The sequence below is a fragment of the Rhodamnia argentea genome, chromosome 10, assembly GCF_020921035.1.
Source record: "Rhodamnia argentea isolate NSW1041297 chromosome 10, ASM2092103v1, whole genome shotgun sequence".
NCBI lineage: Eukaryota > Viridiplantae > Streptophyta > Magnoliopsida > Myrtales > Myrtaceae > Rhodamnia > Rhodamnia argentea.
In genome coordinates this window covers 11260137-11280124 of record NC_063159.1, presented here as the reverse complement: position 1 = coordinate 11280124, position 19988 = coordinate 11260137, and the positions used below count along the sequence as shown (strand labels likewise).

At 42.6% G+C, this 19988-nt stretch overlaps 2 protein-coding genes across 2 annotated transcripts; one reads left to right on the top strand and one right to left on the bottom strand.

The window, feature by feature from the left end:
* The first annotated feature begins 1722 nt into the window (after positions 1 to 1722).
* Positions 1723 to 3107, top strand: LOC115742686. The gene is made up of 3 exons (XM_030677124.2): positions 1723 to 1853; positions 2250 to 2576; positions 2679 to 3107. The coding sequence occupies exons 1-3, from the start codon at positions 1775 to 1777 to the stop codon at positions 2822 to 2824; spliced, it is 552 nt and encodes a 183-aa protein (XP_030532984.1). The 5' UTR covers positions 1723 to 1774; the 3' UTR covers positions 2825 to 3107.
* Positions 3108 to 14321: 11214 nt separating this feature from the next.
* On the bottom strand, positions 14322 to 17917 carry LOC115742681 (O-glucosyltransferase rumi homolog). The gene is made up of 6 exons (XM_030677117.2): positions 17415 to 17917; positions 16161 to 16726; positions 15853 to 16045; positions 15392 to 15456; positions 15063 to 15273; positions 14322 to 14860 (listed from the first exon to the last, which is right to left on the bottom strand). Exons 1-6 carry the CDS (start codon positions 17607 to 17609, stop codon positions 14501 to 14503), a joined length of 1590 nt encoding a protein of 529 aa, XP_030532977.1. The 5' UTR covers positions 17610 to 17917; the 3' UTR covers positions 14322 to 14500.
* Positions 17918 to 19988: the final 2071 nt, after the last annotated feature.

Here is a 19988-nt window from a genome sequence, read left to right as displayed (position 1 = left end):
ATAAATTTAGAACTTTTCTCACAGTTTTTTTTCCCTTGTACGTAGAGGTAATGCTAGAAAAGTTATAGAAAAGATTACCAAACGGCATCGTCCCGCTTAAAAAGAGACCGGTGTCTTTAACCGGTTACTTTGGGAAATTCGAAAGGAGAACCATCACTAATCCCACGGTGAGACTCCTTAAAAGTGAATATAATAAAAATAAAACAAAGAAAAAGATAAGCCCGTAAAATCATAAAATTTATGATCTATGACTATTCACTATAACAGTTGAGAGGCCATGACCGAGAGTTCAAATCGAGCAATCATAGCCGCAAGCTTCGCGAGTCGAATAATCTCGCACCCGTAGCTGTTCCAATTTGAGATTGATAGCCAATGGCTACGAGCTCGAGTCGCTATGATGTCCATAAACTCGAGCTTGAACATCCATGATTACAGCAAACAAATGGCCTATTTGGTTCAGCGTTTGACGAAGGGATTTTGAGAAAATGCAAATACTTTTGGGTTAAAGGTCTCTTCCAAAATGCAAGTAGTGTTTGGTAAAATGTATTTTAAAAACACATTGGAAAATAACTTTGACGTAAATGTTGTTTGATAAAAAATGAACTTTGTAAAGTATTTTTACATTTTGAAAAAAAAGCGGCGATCGGCGGTGGCGAGAAGTAGCTGTCGGCGGCGGCGGGCGGTGGGCGACGTTTGCCGAGCGATGGCAATTGATGGGGCGCGGAGGCGGTAGGTAGCAGCGATTGGTGGTGGCAACGGCGACCGTTGGCGAGGGTTGGTTGGCCGTGACAGTGACGGTGGGTGAGCGGGCTGTCGAAGGGCGGTCGGCGGTGACGAGCGGCCATTAGCGACAATGGACGGTAGTCCGTGGTGGCGATGGGTGGCGGCGGGGGGCGGCAGCCGATGGGCAATGGTAAGTGGCTGGTGGCGGTGGGCGACGATGGCGGCGGTGACGGCGACGGCGACGGCGACGGCGACGGGTGGCGACAAGCTAAAGTGACAAATTTAAAGGAGGTATTTTGGGCTAAAAGACTTTGAGAAACATTTGAGATGCAATTGCATCTCCCTAAAGTAAGCTAAGAGTGAAATAAATACCATTTGTATTTGGCCAAGGGATTTTAGAGCTCCAATGCTCATTTCCAATACTGAACCAAATAGGGTCATAATTTGAACATACGATTATGCCAACTACAGTGGACCCCCAATCTCTCTCTCTCTCTCTCTCTCTCTCTCTCTTATGTTGTTTGATGTGGCGCTTATTTGGCATATATGATCGTTGAGCGAATCAGAGCACGACAAGTGTATTCCGACGTCTGTATCGGCAATTTTGCAATATTTGTCAACAAGATTCGGCCAACAAGAAAAATAGTACAACGGAAGGAGTAAAACATGACCGTACCGTCATGCTGTATGGCCTCTGAAAAGTCAGATTCCATAACCCGAGGCTTGTGTGATTGAGATAGAAACTTCCGCCGTTGATAGCGGTGTTTGACAGGCGATGACCACCTCTAAGTGCATCGCCCGGCTGGCCTCGGAGTCGTAGCCAAGAGAGACTGACGCGTATATTCGTCTAAGCTAGGTTTTTAAGACTTCACTGTCACCGTTGTTCTTGTTCTTTTCAAACCTGAGTACCTTAATTTCTTCCTTTAGTCACACTCCGTCACACAAATATATACGCTCAGAACGTTCGTCCTAGCATGGACAGAAGCACAACATTTCCAAATAATTCTTGCTGATCTCTTAATTCTCCTTCTTCCCTCAAAAGCGCTTCCAAATGGCTTCTAGTCTGAGCTTTAACGCTCTTGCTGTGATCCTCGCTCTTACACTCGCCGCTGGCGTTGCCGGAACACTAGGTACACACCACTATTTCACACCAACTGATCATAATGTTGTTAAGGATCTTTGTTTGGCATTCCATGTAGGAAGGAACAAGTCCTTTTGAGCATTGGAACCGTATTTAATTAATTCACATCTGCTAATTTAACGATGCTTATAGCGAACTTTTTTGGCAGACACAGGACTCAATATAAACTTCGTTTTATTATCCTTTTTTCAATGGATAGGCATGAAATTTAAAGCCAATTGAACGCCATATTTTGCTGAAGTACACTTGTAGCCAAGGGCAAGAGAAAAAAAGTTTACACGGCGGAATTATACACTTGCTCTATAGGTCGTTGGGATGCATGTCATGTTGAAATCTATTTTTTTGGTAGGATATGTAATGCAGTCTGATGGAATAATCCATGCAGGAGGAATAGTGTGTGAAAATCTCGATCGTGACTCGTGCGCATTCGCTGTGTCATCCTCCGGCAAGCGCTGCGTGCTGGAGAAGCAGGTGAAGAGGAGCGGGGAGGAAACATACACTTGCCGCCGATCAGGCATCGAAGCCGGTGGGCTGAGGGACTACATTGAGACCGATCAGTGCATCAAATCATGTGGGGTCGATCGAAGAACGCTAGGAATCTCGTCGGATGCTCTGCTGGAGCCTCGCTTCGCATATCAGCTTTGCTCCTCCAAGTGCTATGGAAGTTGCCCTAACATTGTGGATCTCTACTTCAACCTTGCTGCGGGTGAAGGTAACAGGAAAAATTGACAACGAAAGACCAAGCCCTTGGTTTGTCTCTATCTGTAAAATACAAATCTCATAAGCTTTCCTCCCCTCCTGCTGCACTGTGTAGGAGTTTTTCTTCCTCAACTCTGCGAAGCGGAGAGAGAAGACACGCGGAGAGGAATGGCGGAGGTCCGGAGCTCGGGAATGGTTGCTCCCGGGCCGATAATCTACCCCGTCAAGTTTATGGCTGCCCCGGCAATGTCTCCTTATTAATCACTCTCGTCGAATCCGATCGTACGCAGGAGTTTGCAGGCCTTGGTTTGGAACAGACGTACGATGTAGCAGATCAGTTCGATTAAACGTCGTGTGTGCATGCATGTATGGCTCGACGGGCTCGCTTTAATCTATAGAAACCTTATAATTGCGTGTGTAAGTAGGATCAGTCACCCAAGCATTGGTCCATAATCCACACAATGTGTACGGGATCGTCTTCAATGGGTTGTCGGAGTGAAGATGTATCTTCAGATTGGATGAATAAAAAGGCCTGCTTTTTGTTCATACAGCCAGATGATTTCCGTTCTGCTCTCCCGCGCGTTTGAACGGATGTATCTGTGCGCGTGCGCGTCCACGTGGCTAATATACGGTTCCACATCATAAATCTCTCCTTTTCTCATTATTTTCACCCAAGAAGAAATGTGAAAACAATTTGCGCGAGTTCGGAAAGGAACCATCCACATCATTATCATGATCGAATAAGCTCTAACGTGGTGGTCTATGTCAGAAGAAGAACATGCTCGAGATGTGGCGATATGCATGATGGAAGAACTATCTTGAGCAAGTTTTTGAAAGTTCAAGAAAATTCATGGATCCCATGGAATATTGAAGTATAATTCAAAAGACATCCGTGTAATTACAACAACAAAAATAATATACCGAAACCTAAATGAAAGTTAATGGAAAATAAAAACAATCAAAAGAAAAATATTCCACGAAAAAGATTGCCATTAGTAACTATTCAAGATTGATAGGATAGAAACTATCCAGATAACAAATAGTTATAATGAATTACTACTAGCAATTAGCATCCAAACTATTGTATCTTCAACCACTTTTAAAAGCACAAAAATATGTTCGATATATTCGAAGTCTGAATATACTTCATATTTTAATGAAACTGCCTAAGTCTAAACACTCTCCGAGTCTAAATAGATTTCGCATAGAAGGTCTAGACGCAATAGATCAGAATCTAAACAAAGATTCCTTCATGAATAATAAGTATTTTCATCAAATTCAATAGACACTATGGAAGGTTTTGTCAATCTTCAAAATATATTAGGACGATTTCGCAACACGAGATGCAGCAGGCTCTCGTGGAGTATGGATTCAAGTAGCTTTTCGTTGAATTAGGGTTTATATATGGTTTTTAGAGTAGAGTTTGTTCTTAACCGGCTTTATTGTCACACAAGAGTGCTATGAGCTTCCTCCAGTGTGTCGAGAGACCTAATGGTGACATAAGCCTCCTTCCTTAGTTTGTACTGGTGAATGGTGTGGTATGTCTGAATTTTGCAGATATTTGTATTGATCAACTTATGTAAGATGTACGGTGAGGCCAGATGATATATTAGCTGAGTTTAATTGTTCATGCTTGTTGCTTGGTGTATAAGTTCCTACTCAAGTAGTTGGATAGTCTCTGCCTCCATGAGGCACCGTATAGAGGTACACTATCATAGATTGAGCCCTTATTTGTCTTGTTCATCTATAGGATGAATGCGACAGGTTTGAGATAGCTAGATATTTTTAGAAGGCTTTATATATCTAAATGAAAATTTACATTTTAAGATACAAATTTTTCGGCATGCCTCCCGATAGTCTATGTAAATTGCACTTTCATTGACTGTACACGCAATGAAAATCCCTTACTTACCATCATTGGTATATTAGTTCATAAGTGAAGGCACTCCAACAACCAATGCGAGATGTGTGTGTGTTTTTTTTTGTATATAGATCTTAGTACATTCTGACATTCCGAATATCGGGAGTTGGAATTTTATTGGTCATTCCTTGTCGCCATTGAGTTTGGGCTTTTATTTGATATTAAGCGTGTCACATTATATCTTTACTTGAGATACGATTCATTCTATATCTCTTTTTGAAAAAATCTGTCTTGTTTCATATCCTATTTAACGTGAGATTCATTTTGAGCTATCTTTTAAGAAAATGATCCATCTTCAGGCCTTTTCTTAAAATTTTTTATCATGTAGTTCTGAAAATGTTTGGCAATTAATTAATCAATTAACGACGTGGCATAATCATGGAAGATCATGGCATGCCTTTTATGGAATGTTGTACACGACAAGGCAGAAAACAAATGAAAACTTCTTAACTGGGCCTGCAAAGCCCAAACGTTTGATGAGGGGCCGAAGGCCGAATCTTAGGTGATCAGGCTGGAGAGGGGACCATACATTGAACGAGCTTGGGTATAATTCGATGAAAAATGTATCATGATTATAAACGTCGACTTTGACCAAAAGTTGCAGATCTATAATCATGCTGGTGGCGAGCAAGAATGAACGATTTGAAATTGTTTTTTTTAAAAATGATCACTTGTATCGCTTACAAAAAATAAATAAGTAATATATTTTCATAATATTTAGACATAAATTGTTATAGATAATGAACATATTTTCAATTAACATAAATTTGTCAAATGTTATAAGCGATCATTTTTAGGAAAATATTTTTCAATTGGTTCATTTTTCGCGAAACAAACGGAGCCTTTAGCTTAGATATCTATAACTTGTTCGGGCAAATAAGCGATCCGGATTGAGTTTTACCAACATCAACATCACCTTTATCCCAAACTAGTTGGGATCGGTGGTTGATGAACTCAAAAATAAATAAAATAAAACAAGACCGATTGAGGAAAAAGAAATAATTATATAAAAATAAAAATAAATATATAAAGAATAAAAATATATAAATATGTATAGCGAAAAAGGACTAAAAAGGACAGTTTAGAATATAAGAATTCTTTTCCTCCACAATGCTAATAACTTTCCTCCACTCTGTCCTAAGACAAATCATACGTCAAACTATTTCCCACTTTATTAAATTTTGTTTTACTACTTTCCCCCAGGTAAGTTTCGGCCGACCTCTTTCTTTCTTCATGTCATGCTCTCGGTAGAAAGGTAGAAAAAAAAAAAAGAGAAAGCAGGAAAATTCGACACAAACATATGAGAAAAAAGTCTCAACCTTCGATCTAAAATAAAATGAGGAACAATAAAATATAATACAATCAAACTTATGTCCGCAGCAAAAAAAATAAAGAATCTTGAAAAGGGGAAGAGTAGTAGGTTGCGGAATAATAGCCACCCATATCGCCTCTATGGATATCGCCAGACTTTGTTTCCGTTAATTAATCACCAGATCAATCTTTAAAGGTGGAATTTCTCTTGAGCCGTTGCAAAGCCCCGTTCTCTGGGTTCCTTCGACTTTTTCCATTCGCCCGAGGCATGTTCTTTGTCACAGGTATTCACCACCAACTTCTTAAGAGCAACGGCATGCGCGATAAGGTAAGTCACTAGTTTGAGATCACAAGGCCGACCACAATAATTCGTCGATGGTATCGATGGAGAGGTCTAATAACTCTTTTCAGTTGTCTCTGCTGCATGGCATCATCCATGGGTTCTTCAACTGTGGCAAAGGAAGGATGTCGTATATTATTAATCACCACAAGATGTCGATGCATTGGAGAATGCCAGTGGAAGAAAGAACTCGCAAAAGAAAGCATACATGTGTGGATTGAGACATCAAGCGGATCCTAATCGTATGATGACCAGACAACTGGCCCATAAGCAGAGACTCGAATAGGGTTTAACGGAGACTTTGTTTACGATATACTATGCTACTGCATCTGTCTAAGGCCTGAATGAGGCCCGAAAACCCACCTCAAACGTAAAACTCTGCATACAGGGACATGCCTCAATCAAGACTGTAAACGGAAGAAGACTCGCATCTTTAACTCTCAGTTTCAATTGCTTGACACTGTCAATTTAGATAGTTGACAAATGAGCAAGTTTTCCCACAAAATTAGACAGAGAGAATCATAGGAAAACAAAGATTGTAAAATGAAAAATAACTAAGGACACTTGATGAAAATCTGCGAGTGCTCTCACATTTAGTGAACACAAAGGTCCGAGTTTGAGAATCTGCAGACAAGGAAGACTTAAAAGTCGAGACAACGTAACATTCACAAGCTCCAAGATGTATCCTCCTATTGGCGATATTTGAGGGATATTGTGAGATTTGCGTTTTTCCTATTCAAAGGAAAGGAGATATTGTAGGCAAATCTGTTGCAAATCTGTATATTTGGTAGTTTTCCTATTTTTTCGGGTTTGCTTGATTCCTTTGTTGTAGCAACCCTTGTGTACAAATTGCAGAACAATAGCGGCTGATCTCTCATGAAAAAATAAGAGAGTTTTTTCGCTCGAGGACGTAGGCACATCGCCGAACCTCGTAATTCTTGTGTTCTTCTTTGTGATTGCTTTACCAAAAATTCAACATGGTATCGGAGCGGTTTTCAGATCGGCGATTCCCGTGAGTACTGTACCGATTTTCCTTTGCTTGTCTTCAGTCGTCTCTACAATTCCTCTTTTTGTCCGCTTTGCGTTATGGGTGATAAAGAGAAGGCTGTTGCGGGGACGGGGTCATCGAAGACCGTTGTGCGGGAGGCACACAGTCATCGACTCACATCCTTGTTGCTGAATGGGAGGAACTTTTTGCCGTGGTCCCGAGCCGTCACAATTGCTCTTGGTGGGCGATCTCGGTTGGGCCACATCACTGGTCGAACAAAAATTCCTCAAGAGTCCGATCCCTCTTTTGAGGAATGGCAAGCCAATGACAACAGTGTGATGTCTTGGATATTCAATTCCATGGAATCGGAGATCTACGAGATATTTGCATATTCAGAGTCAGCAAAGGCATTGTGGGATTCGATATACGAGATGTACGGTCAAGCCGTAAATGCATCTCGGATCTTTGAGCTACAGCAAGGACTTGCTTGTTCTAAGGAAGGCGCAACACAATCTTTCATTGAACACCCGGGAAAAATAAAGAAGCAATGGGATGAGCTTCGTCAATATAGACCTGCGACTCAAAATGCGATGGATTATGTCAATCGAGAAGAGCAAGATAAAATCTTTCAGTTGTTAGCAAGCATCGGACCCGAATTTGAGGACACCAAACGTCAAATTCTTATGAGTCCTCAATTGCCTACTTTTAATGAAGTTTGTGCCATAATCCAAAGTGAGGAAACAAGGAGATGTGTCATGCCTTCAGCCCCTATTGCATCGGGAGAGCTCGGTGAACAATCGGCCCACAGTGCTATCAACATGAAGCAAGGAGACCCCACTGCTCGGTTTGCCAAAGGAAAATTCAAGAAACCAGCACGGTTTCATTGTGACCATTGCAATCGTGATGGCCATTCCAAAGAGAGGTGTTGGGTCCTTCATCCGCATATGCGTCTTTCCAAAGACAAGGGTGCGGAAGCTAAGGTGGCAGTCCAAGACAATCCGAATAATTTTCAATCCAAGTTGGAGGCTTTGTCTCAACAAGTTCAGCAATTACTTCGGATACATGGCAATGGAACAAACGCTTCGGGACCGGAACCGGAAATTTGGCTATGACATCCGGTAATGTTCATGCTTACTCGGCTTTATCCAAAACTCAATTTATTGTTGACTCTGGGGCTACAGACCACATGTGTAGTTCTCCAAACTTGCTATCCAATATTACTTCAGGTGTGTCATATCCACCTATTACTATTGCTAATGGTGGGCAGGTTCCAACTAGAGGTGTTGGACAAATTGAATTCTTCTCTCATAACTCAGAAGCTTTATTGGTACCCGAATTATCCTCAAATTTATTGTCGGTTAGCAAATGCACTAATCAGTGGAATTGCAATGCTATTTTTACTCCTCAGAAGGTTTTCTTCCAAGTTCGAACCACCGGGAGGATGATTGGTGAAGGGCAATTGCAGAATGGGCTGTATATGGAGAATTTCAACAGCAAAGTGTTGATGGCGCAAAGGAAGACTGTTGACACATCCCGATTGTGGCATTGGCGTTTAGGTCATCCCTCTAACCGGGTGTTACATGCTCTTGATATGACTTTAAGTTATGATTCCAATTGCTGTGATCCTTGTCATTATGCTAAGCAGCATAGGTTACCGTTTCCACATAGCACACATAAATCGAACGAGTTATTTTATTTAGTTCACTCGGATGTTTGGGGGGCTTCTCCTATTGATTTTAAGGAGGGGTTCAAGTATTTTGTTACATTTATTGATGATAAATCCCGAGCCACGTGGCTTTATTTGCTTAAATCCAAAAGTGAATTTCTGACTGTGTTTCAAGATTTTTGCAATATGGTGAAAAATCAATTTAACACTACAGCAAAGGCTCTTCGTACAGACAATGGAACCGAATATACCAATCGGGCTTTTCAAGTGTTCTTGCGTGACCAGGGAATCATTCATCGGACCTCTTGCGTGGGAACTTCACAGCAGAATGGAGTCGCAGAAAGGAAAAATAGGCATCTACTTGAAGTTACTCGAGCGTTATTATTCTCGGGAAATTTACCCAAGACATATTGGGCAGATGCGCTTCTTACTAGCTGCTACTTAATCAACCGTTTGCCTAGTAAGGTGTTGGAATATAAGGTTCCAATTGAAAGTCCGTATGGCCGAAAATTTGGTATCTCCCACCTAAGAATTTTCGGATGCGTGTGTTATGTGCATTCTCAATCCGGTGACAAGCTAGATCCGCGAGCTCAAAAGTGTGTGTTTTTGGGATACTCGAATGTCAAGAAGGGATATAAATGCTATGAACCAAGTACTAGGCGCGTTTATATTTCTCGTGATGTTGTTTTTGATGAGACTAACATGTTTTTTGCCAAGAATCAAATTCAGGGGGAGCAAGATAACTATTCTGAATTTTTGCTTCCTATCCTACCTATCGAACCTTCAGTGTTCGATCAAGAGGAAATTCCAACAGCAGCTGTTCAAGGGAATCAGTCTATGAATATAGAAAATGTCGGCACTGCTCCTGTTCAAGTTGCGGCCGATTTGGAAGTTGGCGCCGACGATGCAACAGAGGGAGTTCCAGCAGATGCGGTACCTATTATCTCGGCCCCAATCCGCAGATCATCGCGCATTCCAAGGCCTTCAACGCGGCTCCGTGATTTTTCCACATATTATACTGCTCAGCATCCTATTCAAGATTTTATTGGGTATGATAGAATTTCTCATAAGTATTTAAGTTTCTTGTCCGCCGTTGAAAATCAACAGGAGCCTAATACTTTCTTGGAAGCATGTAAAAACAGTGTGTGGGTGAATGCCATGAAAGATGAGCTTCGGGCATTGGACCGTAATCGTACTTGGGAACTTGTTAAATTGCCAAGTGGGAAGAAGATAGTTGGATGTCGGTGGATTTATAAGATCAAATATAATAGTGATGGGTCGGTTGAGAGGTACAAAGCTCGACTTGTCGCAAAAGGGTATACTCAAACCTATGGGATAGACTATAAGGAAACATTTGCTCCCGTAGTGAAAATGAATACTGTTCGTGTCCTTCTATCCGTGGCGATTAACCGTGGCTGGCCGTTGTTTCAGATGGATGTGAAGAATGCCTTCCTCCAAGGAGACTTGGAGGAAGAGGTCTATATGGATGTACCTCCAGGACATTTCTTAGAGAATGATAAGGGAATGGTTTGCAAATTAAAGAAGGCAATATATGGTCTCAAACAGTCACCTAGAGCATGGTATGGCAAACCGAGTTACGCACTCATTAGATTTGGTTTCAAAAGGAGCACAACTGATTCTTCAATGTTTACTAAAGCGATCGGTGAAGGTATTGTTGCCATTCTCATTTATGTTGATGATCTTATTATTACGCGCAGTAACTTAACAGGTATTGCGGAACTTAAGCAATTGTTGAGCAAGGAATTTGACATTAAAGACCTTGGAAAATTGAGGTACTTTTTGGGCATAGAGGTAGCAAGTTCTGACAAAGGTCTATTCTTGACTCAAAGAAAATATGTCCTAGATCTATTGAAAGAGACTGGTAAGTTGGGAGTTAAACTTGCTAGCACTCCTATGGATTATAACAATAAGATTGTGTCTAATGAAACACCATTAGAGGATATTGGGCAATTTCAACGTATGGTAGGGAGATTGATTTACCTAACCATTACTAGGCCCGACATTGCTTATTACGTCGCCTATGTAAGCCGGTTTATGCAGAAACCTACACAAGGGCACATGGAATTGATGAACCAGCTCCTTCGATATCCGAAAGCTTCCCCCGGAAGAGGAATATTGTTGAAGAATAATGGGAATACAGAGATTGTAGGTTTCACCGATGCTGATTGGGCTGGCAACCTTATGGATAGAAAATCTACCACGGGTTTTTGTACTTTTGTTGGTGGAAATATTGTTACTTGGAAAAGTAAGAAGCAAACAGTTGTGGCAAGATCTAGTGCAGAAGGCGAGTACCGAGCCATGGCTGCTGCCACTAGTGAGATCGTATGGCTCCGTCTATTGCTTCAAGAATTGGGCTGTGATGCCATGTCTAAACCTACGAAGTTATTTTGTGATAATCAGGCGGCAACACATATTGCTTCAAATCCAGTCTTCCATGAGAGGACCAAACACATAGAGGTCGATTGTCACTTTGTAAGGGAAAAGGTTCAAGACAAGACAATAGAGACGCCATATATTCGTAGTAAGGATCAACTTGCTGATGTCTTCACCAAAGCTTTATCCAAGGGAGTATTTCAGGATATGGTGAACAAGTTGACCTCTGACGATGTCTTCGCTCCAACTTGAGGGGGAGTATTGGCGATATTTGCGGGATATTGTGAGATTTGCGTTTTTCTTATTCAAAGGAAAGGAGATATTGTAGGCAAATCTGTTGCAAATCTGTATATTTGGTAGTTTTCCTATTTTTTCGGGTTTGCTTGTTTCCTTTGTTGTAGCAACCCTTGTGTACAAATTGCAGAACAATAGCGGCTGATCTCTCATGAAAAAATAAGAGAGTTTTTTCACCCGAGGACGTAGGCACATCGCCGAACCTCGTAATTCTTGTGTTCTTCTTTATGATTGCTTTACCAAAATTCAACACCTCCAATAAATACCTCAGACAGCTGGGGGAGCTTACCCAAACACAATGGAATTTGCTCTCCCACGAAAGTGAAGGACACAAGATCCGTGTCACAAATCTCAATACGTTTAAGATCGTGACAACATGCTATGAGCATGTATTTCAGCTTCAGTGATTGGCTAGAAACTTTAAGCCTATTCAGAGTATGAGCAAATACTGTAATCAATCGTGCTAAAACCGAACAATTGGCAAGCAATTGCTCAATGAGTTCTCTTTCCACAGTAACTCGATGCGAGATGAGCTCTTCGAGATGCCTAAATCCAACATGCCAAGGACTTGAAGGGCTCAAGCAAGAATTACTAAGACCTGAAGCCCACTGTGAACACCCTACAGATATTGGAAGAGACCAAGGTCACAATCATACCTTAAATCCTCAAAAGACGCTGGCCAGAAAACTAGTTGGAGAACTTTAACTCGTTTTGCCAATTCAAACATAATCCAACGATCCATGTGAGACTAATACGAGATATTCAAGTCAAAGCGTAATGCAAATCTATGTAAATGGTATCCTCCACTTTGACGATACAAGACACTGTCCACTCAATCCACATATCTCGCCCTCTCCTTTTCCGCCAACTCGGGGTTATCTTTTATCTTGGCCAACAAGACAAACCAGTTGAAATCAAGGTTGGTGGCCCGACAAGTAGACAAATGCCCCAATCATCTAAAAGGAAGATAAGTCGCTTGTACTTCTCTAGATGTCAAAAGAGATAATACAAAAGCCTATAAAATCATCGGGCAAACAGTTGATCCAATCATTTAGGTTGAGTTTAATCAAAAGCCCAACAAACAAGGTCAGAAATATCTGAAAAATGGAAAATAGGAAGCAAGAAAATTCACAGACAAAGATAAGAAAAATCTCCAGTTCCTGTTAAAAAAACATGCATTTCCATTAACCCAACCCAGAAAAAGCACTAATTTGCTATATCAGCCAACACATTCAACTGAAAATCCTCCATGGTCATCTGAGACGTTTACATGCAACGTTAGCTTAGCGAGCAGAGAGAGAGAGAGAGAGAGAGAGAGAGAGGGGAGGTGAGGGTCGTCTTGCGACTAGTTCCAAGCTAAAAAACGAAAGGTTACCTTGTCGGCAGATTCCGCTTCAGAATCAGTGCGGAGCCTCTTTGGAGATGGAGAATCCATAGACGCCGGCATTACTTGACCTTCCAGTTCGTTTTCTTCTTTTGGCCTTCCCGATCACATCTTGAATCTTTAGATTTTAGGCAAAATTCCAAAACATCCTTCGATTCGATCTCTTTTCACGATTCTTAATCGGCGATATCTTTTTTTAACCATGTATAAGGATTAACATTGTCAAAATTACAGTACTGAAGAAGAAAAACATTGTGAGAAATACATTATCGTTAATGGCATGTTGTTTAAATAATTTGTATTTTTTCACTGTGCGGTACTTGAAAATTCCCTATTGAGATGTAGATTGCCATACTCTATTTGCATAAATTCTCAAACTTCGTATAATGTTTTTAATTTAGCAAAAAAAAAAAAAAGCAAACTTTTCATCTTTGATTGATCCCAAACAAACAGGGATTATAACCTTAGATCTCTTATGGGCAGATTTTAAAAGAATTAATTTCTCAAAATCCCTAACTTTAAGTTCAATTTCAATTCTATTTCCGAACTTTTTTTTGTCAAAGTAAAAATGACTAAATTTCACTCTAATTCAAGATCCATCGCCATTAGCCTTCTCTTCAAAAACTGCAAAACTATCATCGCAAACAACAATAGGCTGTTAATGTTGATAATTATGAAGAAAACAGTACGAGGGTAGATTTGGGAGTATAGCAAAAGTTTATGATTTCTTTAGACAACCAAAAAAAAGTGCGAGTCATAATTGGAATTGGGATAAGTATTCTATGGTTTGGGGCTTTAGCAGGTCTTTTCGGGAGAATTAGGCCGATTTAAAAATGAATAACGAAATATGATAATTTAATTGTTAGTATGAGATACAATACTTTTACCTAATTTGTTTTGTACTCGTGCACATGAATGTTTTTTAATCTCGAGCCGAACTGCGGATCATGGGCTTAATCTATCATTCATATGATATACTCGTACTTTTTAAAGAAAATTTAGGATTCGATCCTTTGTTTAGAGAGTACCCCAAGAAAACTATAGTTTATCCCACGACCATTTATCAAGTAAAAAACCCCTAAAACACAATAGAAGCTGTTCACCAATTGCCAACCAAATTCTGGAGCAGTTATGTTTTCTTCTAAAATCAGCTTCAACTAAAATTTGTCTTCCCTGCAGAAGAGCTCTTCATCTTCCTGTTCTGACCTTCAATCTCTGTCTCTCCATCTATGGCAAAGGAGGAGTTGAAATCAAATGATCAGCAGAGCTTGGATGACGCCGACCAAGCGGAGGCTATCAAGTCGGCCATGGATATCTCAAGACAGTAGCCTTGTCCAGAGATTGGATGCTGATGACACGGTCATTTAACATTAACACCATGAGAATATTGGAGAGACTTTCACAACATTGAGGGGAAGAAAGACAAGCAGTTGGCCGAAGAAGCCATGAGAGGTACAAAGTGCATAATATGAGGATTGTATTATGTCACATAATTTATAGCTCATCTTTGTGTGAATCTAAGAATACAGGGTAAATGCTGCTCATTTGCTATTGATTTTAAGTTGTAAAGACTTCAGATGCACCGCAAAAACGAATTCATCGTGTTCGTGCACGTGAAATGTACAACGAGCCTGTTCTTCTAGGACTTGTTTAGACCATCCCAGTATTTCCTCTCCCACATCTCCACTTGCTTTATCGAGTTCTCTTTCCTTCTGCGGATCGCGTAGAGCGATGGAGCATCGTATGGAGGAGGCAGTTTGCAAGGATATGTATCGGCAGGTCCCTTTACCAGCGATTCTTCCATGAACTTCTTCTCCGGCCCGTTGGCCTGGCATGCCATGTGCTCGGAACAGAACTCCACGGCTTTCTCGGGCACGACAGGTTTGAACCTCAACAGCTTGGCGTACTCATTCAACAGATGAAACATGTAATCATATACCAAGTCCATCCTCAACTCTTCCAGTGCAAAAGTGCTCGCCGCTTTCCCAATGGCATGTGCCTAATCATCGGAAAGGATCACTAAGGAAAGGCATTTGACTAAAAACAAACCAAGTTCAATCCTGAGAAGAACAGTCCGGTCGGCAATGATGAGAACCAAAGTCGTATGCAGCTAGTTATTATGGCAAGAAACTACTTGTATTTCATTATATAATACAGTAGTATTGGTATCTAATGAACTACCCAAACACTATAGAATTTACCTTTTGCTTGTGGCTGTTTCCCCAGTCTACGGCAAACTTTATGGATCTGCACTTGTCATCCTCCCTAATGGGCCAGTAGTGGTGGACCGGCATCAAACTTCTGGTGAAGAAGTCGTAGTAATGGGGCTTGACCACTAAGGCGACGGAATCACAAGCCAGGATATACTTTTCACTGACGGACCAAGCCGACCCTTCGATGTATATTTTGTATCTGTTTACAAGGGAGGGAGCACGATGTCTGGATCAGTACAAAGGAAGAATGGAACCAAGACTGAACTCAAAAAGGCCACATGATCCGGAGAGAATTTGACACGAAGATTCGGTTTCACCTGTGAATGCATTGGTTTGCCAAGTCTGACTGTTTGTATCCTTGCTGCGATTCTCGGATCCAATCCTGCACATGGTATTCAGGTCTTATCACAATGCGCCACATGACAGAACGACTGTAATGTAGACATAGCGGGATCCATCTTTTCCAGTTGTTTCACTAACAGAAAGTTGAAGATGACATGAATACGTAGCTACCAAACGGTCTCTAAAGCTCCACAAACAACGACGCTTCTGTTTGAGGAAAAGATCTGAACCCAGTTCATGAGTGCATGTCTCTCTTTCTCTGCTGCCATTACAAGGCACAAGTTTGTTCATGTTTATCAACTACAGTCTAGTCTAAACCACCGATATTTTTTAAACCACATAGGAACCGTCTTCCTTGATTTTCAAAAGCATAATTCATTACATTAGTGTTATCAAGCCAGAGCCCAAGAACCACATTTAAATGTCATACATTTACCTGCGCAAAGATACGAGCATTCCAGTCTTGTTCATCAGATACATTGCATCTAAGAAGGTCTTGCCTGGTGGCAGCAACAGCCGGATTACCCTTCCAATAAGCGTGAGGTTCCCTATCCATCCACTTAACCCTCTTGTTGCCTTCTTTAAGGTCCCTCGATAGAGACTCCCATGGCTTTATATTAACCTCTGGCCTACGCAGTACGAATCACACATCACATGTGAGTTCCTCGCGTCTTTTAGTAATGCTGGGTATAGTACGAAGGACCATGACAGTAATTTCAAAGAAGAGGATGGAAGTAGTCTTACCAGCCCCAGAAGGACCAATCGGGGAAGACGATATCGAGCGTGGCATCGTCCCCACAGTACCGGAACAAAGGTGGCGGGCTCGTGGCACTGGGCCCACGATATAGCCTCGAATGAATGACCGGCCAGTCGACGCAGTCGAACATGAGCTCCAGGTCGGGCACTTGACCCGGGTACCTCCGCAGCAGCTGCAGGATCCCCCACAGCGTGAACACGTCCCTCGTCTGGAACGCTTTCCGATACGTCTCCACGTAAGCCCTCCCGCCCACGATCGCCAGCCGGAAGTTGGCGGTCCTCCTGGCCCGCTCCACCGCGTCCCTCGTGATGCCCGTGCGGGCCCACGGCTTGAGGTCCTCGTGGATCCAACGGAAGTACTCCGGACACGCGGCGGCCGACGAAGGGTCGGGGCGTTGCTCCGGCGGGAGAGAGGTGGGGTAATTGGAGGGGCATGTTCTGCTGGGGTTGTAGGAGGCGCAGTCGAGGGGGATTTCGAGCTTCTTCCGGGGCTTGCGAGGGTAGACGTGGCTCGTGGCAATGTTGACGATGGGCCTCGGTGCCGCACTAATGGACTGTCAATCAACATACAGAGCACAATTGTTGAGCGTCCAGGGACAATAATTAAACATGTTTATCTTGGAATAATCTAAAATGCGAAGTACTAATTACGCAGTCGAGAATTCAGGGGCCGAGCAGATTCCTGGGAAATAGGTTGACAGTGGCAGGCAGAAACAGCTGTCGTGGGACCCGCGCACCAACTACTGGAAGGACGAAAAAAAATTCTACGGAGTCGATAAGAAAATCCCGCCGTAATCATGCGGCGAGCTGGTGAGAAGCGCAGTCAAAGAGTCGGTTCACTTCCCTTCCAAGTTACCACAAACGAGAAGATGACGCGCGTCCCCGAAACCGGAGACACCCGTAGGATCGCGTGTCACGACCCACCACCCCAGGGCTCAATTATTTTTGCAGAACCCCACCACGAAGAAGAAGTCTATTTGTCCTTCTTTTCCATGTAAACACGTAATGGGTTCATTAATGTCGTTAACGAAAGTAATGAAAGAGGACCCCATGCGAGGACTGATACGCAAAGGGATAAAACTGCAAATGAAGTGATGAACCGCGAGTGCGCATGCTAAGTAGTCATATTAAACAAATACCAGTCGTAAAAGCACGAAGATGAAAAAAGGTTGGTGAAAAGCATTTGGGGGAATTTCGGAAAAGCGGAAGAGAGGGAGGGAGAAAGGGAAGAGACGTACTTACAGAGGAGGAGGAGGAGGAGGAGGCAGAGGAGTCGAGGAGGCGCGTGGAGTGGAACGCGCTGACGAGGAGGAACGCTAGGACGAGGAAGGCGGCGGAGGAGCGCGCGGGGGACTTGAGGAAGGGCCTCCAGATCGTGTCCGCGAGGTGGCGGAAAACCCCAGATCCGTACCACAAGCACCTCTGTAGCCTGTGCATTCTTGTTCTCTCTCTGCGCCTCCCTCCTCACTTTTTGAATGGAACCCGCACGATCATCCGCCGAGATCTCCTAACTCTCTGTGCAGTGAATTTGCTCCTGGATAATATAACCTTCTGCTTGGAAGCTTTGGCTTGACCCAAACAAGTCTTTTGGAGTGTAGAAGAAGGACACAGAAGCTGAGACAAAAGTCTTTGGCGTCGTGCCAGTAGGTGCGAGGAGATCCTTTTTTCTCTCCTGTTTACAAAAGAGGAAGAAGAAGAAACAGAACTGAGAGTTTGGATCTCAGAGACCCAGCTTAGGCAAAAAGACAAAATACTGAGCTCCAGCTTTAAAAGGATTTTACACAAAACGAAGGGTTGCGATCCACCCGATTCGGTGGATCCGGGTGCAGGAAGAAACTCCCCCACGAGAGAGAGAGAGAGAGAGAGTCAGTTGTTGGATCTCGTGATTAATTCTTGCAGTAATTCTTTGAATTCCACATTCTAGTCTTCTTCATTGCTGACGGAATCGGATTAATAAATTGGCAGAGGACAAACAAGGGTCTCGACCGGAACAGATCCGAATGAGTAAAGAGTGAGATGAGAGTTGCAGCCGCTTTTACTAAGAACAGAATCCTAATGATCCGGAGTTTTGGCCCTTTCGGACAAGATTTTCCCTCTCGTTTCTTGTTTTTCTCCCTCGTGATTCGTGATTTTTGTCTATGCGAGGCCAAAGCACGCTCGAGTTATTCGAAGAAGGGCGTTTTTCCCTTGCGGAGAAAAGGCCCGGGCTTGTGGGTGCTGTCCGAAAGCAGGCCCAAGAGGCCCAGAACGAGAACGCCCAGTCAATGGCACGTGATGCAAATTTCTTCGGGTTTCGGTGGGCTCTCTGTTTGTCTGTCTCTCTCCCTGTCTGAACAAATCTAGCATTTACATCTCTCGTCGGAAGTGGGAACTGGGGAGGATTTCCTTCTGTAACGAACCATGGAAGTGTTCATTTTGTTTGCACCTTTTGAATGTTGAAGGGCATTTCATCTACCTACCTACGTCATGCTTTATAGGTCGTTGAGAATCAAAGCGCGGGCACATGAATGTGACTCTTACCATGATGAGAAAGTAACTAAATCGCCGCAGCTTAATTATGTAAAATTCGTCATATCATCTGTTTTTTTTCTGGATTGGTGGATAGTGGGAACATCAATTCTCAAGATCTGTGTAAATTGTGAGAACAATTCAGCGTATGCAGGTGTATATCCCAACACCCCACTGGATATGAGCCGCTGGTCTCTGGCATCGTTCAAGGAAATGTTGGTGCTTTTCATTTTCTAGTTACTGGTTCCAATTCCCTTTCATTTGCTCTCACAATTACCTCAACAGCGAATTAGCGGAAAAGACCGAAAGTCCCTTTCTATTTGCTTAACCACTGATCCAAATGCTCAGCCAGTGCGATTGGTTTGTTAAGACTATTTGCCAGAATAACAGTCATGGATATTGGATGCTCTGTTTGTTCATGGAACCAAAAGGCTGTTGAATTTCAGAGCGGCAGATCCCCAGCGACAGCAACCTTGTCGTTTCACTGATGGAAAACAGAATTACAGAGATTACTATGGTCCCAAAGCAACGGTAAACCCTACCGCATCGTTACATCATCCTCTCTCTCATGAGTTCCCAAGGGACAGAAGAGACAATGTTGGAAGAGACAATGTTGGGGTGACCTCTTTTCGTTCTTGCTGTGCCTCTGTTCCCGCGTAACGCAACTTTTCGAAGTGGAGAATATAGACACCATCATCACTATCAACACCGGCCTTATGCTCATCTTGGACCGTCCGAATATTTTTAGCTGGCGGGTCTTTCCCCGGTCGATAAATCACCAACTTTGCTGACCCATCATGAGCTCGGGCAGCAAGCACAGGGATGGTGACGTCGTGCAGAAGATGAAACTCCAAAGTTGGGAATACTGCCTCTCCCAGTTGTCAGCGTCTGTCCCCAACACAACCCTTTTAAGCAAAAGAAGAAAAAAAGCTGACTAGAGAGAGAGAGAGAGAGAGAGAGAGAGAACAAAAGGAGTTTCGCTTTTCTCAAGATTTTTTCCCCCATATGCAGAAGTTAATCCAACGCCTCAGTGGAAGTCTAAACTATCTCTTGACATTTAACTGTAACCATTGTGATGTTAAGACACGGCCACATTTTGGTTTCTTTTGCCCCTTCTTTTGATTACTAAAGGGTGCCACTTTGCGACATTACAATCCTGTTTCAGATTCAAATGGAGGTTTGCAATGGTGTGATGATATATGGGATGGGCCACAATTATGGTGTTTGGCACTTGGGAGTAGTTGTCATGATTTCAGAGAGAGCATGGCAAACAAGGCACACTTCTTGGGGTTGGCCCTGCAATTGCAT

Coding starts and splice junctions, on each gene's coding strand:
- LOC115742681 (XM_030677117.2), bottom strand. CDS start 17,609: ATGCACAGGCTACAGAGGTGCTTGTGGTACGGATCTGGGGTTTTCCGC. Junction 16,046..16,160: donor GATTGGTCCTTCTGGGGCTG/GTAAGACTACTT, acceptor CGTACTGCGTAG/GCCAGAGGTTAATATAAAGC. Junction 15,274..15,391: donor GCAAACCAATGCATTCACAG/GTGAAACCGAAT, acceptor CCTTGTAAACAG/ATACAAAATATACATCGAAG.
- LOC115742686 (XM_030677124.2), top strand. CDS start 1,775: ATGGCTTCTAGTCTGAGCTTTAACGCTCTTGCTGTGATCCTCGCTCTT. Junction 1,854..2,249: donor TGGCGTTGCCGGAACACTAG/GTACACACCACT, acceptor TAATCCATGCAG/GAGGAATAGTGTGTGAAAAT. Junction 2,577..2,678: donor CAACCTTGCTGCGGGTGAAG/GTAACAGGAAAA, acceptor TGCACTGTGTAG/GAGTTTTTCTTCCTCAACTC.